This window comes from Berghia stephanieae, chromosome 5 (genome assembly GCF_034508935.2).
Source record: "Berghia stephanieae isolate SIO BIC M18660-M18661 chromosome 5, UCSD_Bste_1.3, whole genome shotgun sequence".
Taxonomy (NCBI): domain Eukaryota; kingdom Metazoa; phylum Mollusca; class Gastropoda; order Nudibranchia; family Aeolidiidae; genus Berghia; species Berghia stephanieae.
The window spans coordinates 7,533,264-7,537,542 of NC_088364.1; the positions used below are offsets into that span (position 1 = coordinate 7,533,264).

Consider the following 4,279-nt stretch of genomic DNA (forward strand, 5'->3'; position numbering starts at 1 on the left):
TTTTTTCATCATCATCATCATCATCATCATCATCATCATCATCATCATCATCATCATCATCATCATCATCATCGTCATCATCATCATTATTATTATTATTATTATTATTATTATTATTATTATTATTATTATTATTATTATTATTATTATTATTATTATTATTATTATTATTATTATTATATTTATTATTATTATTCCTTTACCTTTAAAATTCATTTCTGACATAATACTGTTTTATCCGATGGGTCACATATTATTCATGTCTTTATAAATTCTCAATTATTTCCTGTTTTTTTCCAAGTCTTTCTTTTTATCTTGACTTTCTTGTTGCAACCGTTGATTTACAAAGGATTTTAGAGTGATTCTATTCGGGCCTTATGCAGCTGAGTGGTCTACTGGTATGTCACTCGCCTTCCAATCAGACAGTCCCGCTCTGAGCGGCACATAATTGAGTCCATGGAAAAGGCTCTTATCTCAGCGTCCTTTGGCGTAAAATGAGTACTTGGTCGTTTTAGGCGTTGTCTCTGTCCGAAAAAAAATATATTATCAATATGTCATATCCGCATGTCAAGTCCTACATGTTAAGCGTTGCTGTAGGCTAGGGACCCCTTGTAAAGCGCTTAGAGCACGTTTTGCAGATATTGCGCCATATAAATACTCCAATTTTTATGATTCTTTTTCTCGTGTAGGCGATTACAATTTAAAGGTAACTAAACACGATTTTTTGATTTATTGTGTCGGCCACAGCTGATAAAATCTTTCAGTTCTTCTCTGTAGTCCGAACTCATTCTATGATACATGATGACATTACAACACGCGTTTATTAACGGTAAAATGTCAGCCACAATGTCTGTGTATAAAGTGTAATCGATTCTCTGCTTGGTATATCCGACACTCACGTTATAAAAAAAACTTCTTTCATCATTCATGACATATTTTTTAAAAGGATCCGAACTGTCAAATCCTGATGAAATTTTAAATATCGAATTTGTCACATGACACACAGAAAATACAACAGACACCGTTACCATCATACGAATGAGTTTCAATTCCTTTTTGTTCCATTTTTGTTTAGGATCCGCCTGTGTTTGGGATGACGTGGCCAATCTAAATCTGTTTGATTTGACCAGACGAGCAATCAAGATGCTGTTACATACAACCACGCACACAACACCCAATGGTCGTAGAACACCAAATTCTGTTATAACCAATGCGTTACGCACATTTGTAACATGCGAACCAAACGCCTTCCTTGTAATAGCAAAGGAAGTTGGTAAAAGAAAGATGACAATTAATACAAAGCTCGTACGACATTTTGTAAACATGGATTTGACATTGAATGGAAACACCACGCAAGCCATTCTCTCCGCTGATATGTAGGCCAATGACAAACAGGAGCTGGTAATGAAAGCCTCTTTAGAATAGTCCAGTAGGAAAAAAATAAAAATAGATGCTCTTATATGCTTGAACTGAAATACCAGGTCCGCCAGGCAGGTAAGGAAATCAAACACGGCCAATCCCATTAGATTCAATGTGAAACTGTCTTTAAAAATACCTCGACGGATAAAAATAACCATGTTGATGAAGTTTGAGACAAGACCAAATCCTGAAAGGATACAAATCACAATTCTGTCCATAAAAATGTCCCAAAAGGCGCCACGGATAAGGTCAGAAGGGTCGGTAAAGTTCAAAGCCAAGGGTCCATTGGGCATCTCAGTACAGAATTCATACATGAGAGTGTTGCTTGTCGTGGCATCGTAGTAGGGGTCGAAGTTTGAGACGTCCTCATACCTCGGCCTGTTGAAATCTCTGAATGGTGCCCGGGACGTCATGACACTGTTTGTAAAAATCTGTGAAGTGACAAAATAAACACAAATGACTGACTAAAGGATAAAGCATATGAAATGGTTAAAAAAAGACACAATGTTTAAAGAGAAAGAATGAAATATAAAATCAACACTTTGTGGTAACTAAAATACTTTTCTAGCTGCCAAATCAAATCAGACTAATGATAGAAAAATACTTTTTTAAAAGCAACAAAATGAAAGAAAACGGGGAATATGCTACAGAAAGATATTGACGATATCATTCAATGTTGACTTTAATACAGGGACATTGAATGGCTTATAAAGAGAGTCCAAAACAATTTGATAAAAAATACCACACTCTTATCAATTGCATACTTCACTTCATCATACCATTTTTATCTCTTTATATTTCAAAGAATTTTATATTCCTTTTAGTTCTATTGGTCTCTGAAGAAAAGCACATTTTGAAATTTAAAAATACCTTAAGAATAACGAACAGTGGAAACACATTGCAGCAGATGGAGAGAGAGAGAGAGAGAGAGAGAGAGAGAGAGAGAGAGAGAGAGGGAGGGGGAGGGAGGGGGAGGGGGATGGACGTAGAGAGAGAAATAGAGGGATGTAGAGAGACGGATAGAGAGAGATGGAGAGTATTGCCGAGTAAGAGAGATATGGAGAGAGAGAGAGAGAGAGAGAGAGAGAGAGAGAGAGAGAGAGACGGAGCGAGACACACACAGAGTGTGAGTGAGAGACACACAGGGAAAGACAGAGAGAGAGGGAGAGAGATGGAGATAGAGAGAGAGACTCTTCCAGATTGATATATTTTGACGTTTGCCACAAAAATACTCAAATACTAAGAAATTAGGCAAATCTAAAGAAATTGGCTTCTTTCAACATTTTTTTCTGGGATAGAAGATGAAACATAAACCAAACAACTGACGATATAGAATCAAAATTATAACAGTTATAGCTTTTTAAAGTGTCGAATAAGTGCAGACAACGTTGATAATCTGTCCACACGTTTTTAAACCTCAGAGAAACTATTTCTGCTTTTATATTAAATCTAGAGCACCAGCTTTTGGATTATTTACACGAACAAAACCCCTATAAATCCAATGTAAAACTTATCACTGACATATCTACGCATACATCCCCTTGATCTGCACAAACTTTATCTCTCTCTCTCACTTTCTTTCTTTCTTTCTCTCTCTTTCTATATCTCTCGCTTTCTATCTTTCTATCTCTTTCTTTCTCGCGCGCTCTCTCTCGCTCTTTCTCTCTCTCTCTCTCGTTCTCTCTCTCTCTCTCTCTCTCTCTCTCTCTCTCTCTCTCTCTCTCTCTCTCTTTTTTCTCTCTCTCAAACATATTTCTATCAAACTACAAAAAGGATCGGCCGTGCTGGCCACTACTTCTTTCCTATGTTATGTTTGTCAGGTCTTTGAAAAGACAAATAAAAATTCAATTTCGATAAATGCCAATTTCAAAAGACGCACATATTTGAATTTGCCGAAATAAAAGTATCATTTTTCGGGTTAATATTGTCACATTTAGCGATAAGACTTTCATTAAACAAAAAAATATAAAGATTTTGAGCACAAAGATGATGCTTAAAAATGTAGCAACTCGCCATGTAAATTAAAAAAAAAATGTTGTTACGTTGCCCATCTTTAGATATACTGTGTAATACTTTGTTTCTCCATCTTTTGTCAATGACTTACATAATATATTTATATGAGACCCTGGGAACGACCCCCCTCCCCCCCCCCCCAACATAAGCTCTCTCAATCCGTTCTTATATTTTCAGCGCTACCGACGCCACTGGCTCTTGGCTACCATCACATCAGAATAACGCTGCAAATATGTGATGTTTGGGGGGGAAGAAAACAATTAATAGAAAAACGATGTTTCGAAAGAACCCAAAGCTAGATCAGCCCGTCGGAAATAACATAAACATGAGTACAGAAAAGGATTAATTAAAAAAAAAAAGATAAAATTCAAAGAGTGCACCCCTCCTTTCAAATAAATCTCCAAAAATTGAAAAGGGCGAATCAGTTACTAGGCAATTTGTAGGCGTCAAGCAGTGTATTTTAAGAGACCCTGTCTCTCATCCATGTGCTCACACACTACCTCTTTCGAACTCCAAATGATTCTCTCATTCATTCGATCATTCACATGCATACAAACACGCTCGCACACACACACACATACACACATACACACACATACTCACACACGCATACACACACGCATACACACACGCTCACAAACACACAAACACACACTCAAATACACACTCACACACTCACACACACATACTCACACACACATACACACATACGCACACACACACACATACACACATACACACACATACTCACACACGCATACACACACGCATACACACACGCTCACAAACACACAAACACACACTCAAATACACACTCACACACACATACTCACACACATAGACGCGA

The 4,279-nt window shown here is 37.0% G+C and overlaps 1 protein-coding gene across 1 annotated transcript; it reads right to left on the bottom strand.

The window, feature by feature from the left end:
- Positions 1–710: 710 nt before the first annotated feature.
- Positions 711–1,832, bottom strand: LOC144973847 (uncharacterized). The gene has a single exon (XM_078916740.1). The coding sequence runs from the start codon at positions 1,830–1,832 to the stop codon at positions 711–713; it is 1,122 nt and encodes a 373-aa protein (XP_078772866.1).
- Between the last annotated feature and the right edge of the window lie 2,447 nt (positions 1,833–4,279).

What these genes read in the sequence shown, in the direction of transcription:
- LOC144973847 (XM_078916740.1), bottom strand. Translation starts at nt 1,832, where the DNA reads ATGACGTCCCGGGCACCATTCAGAGATTTCAACAGGCCGAGGTATGAG.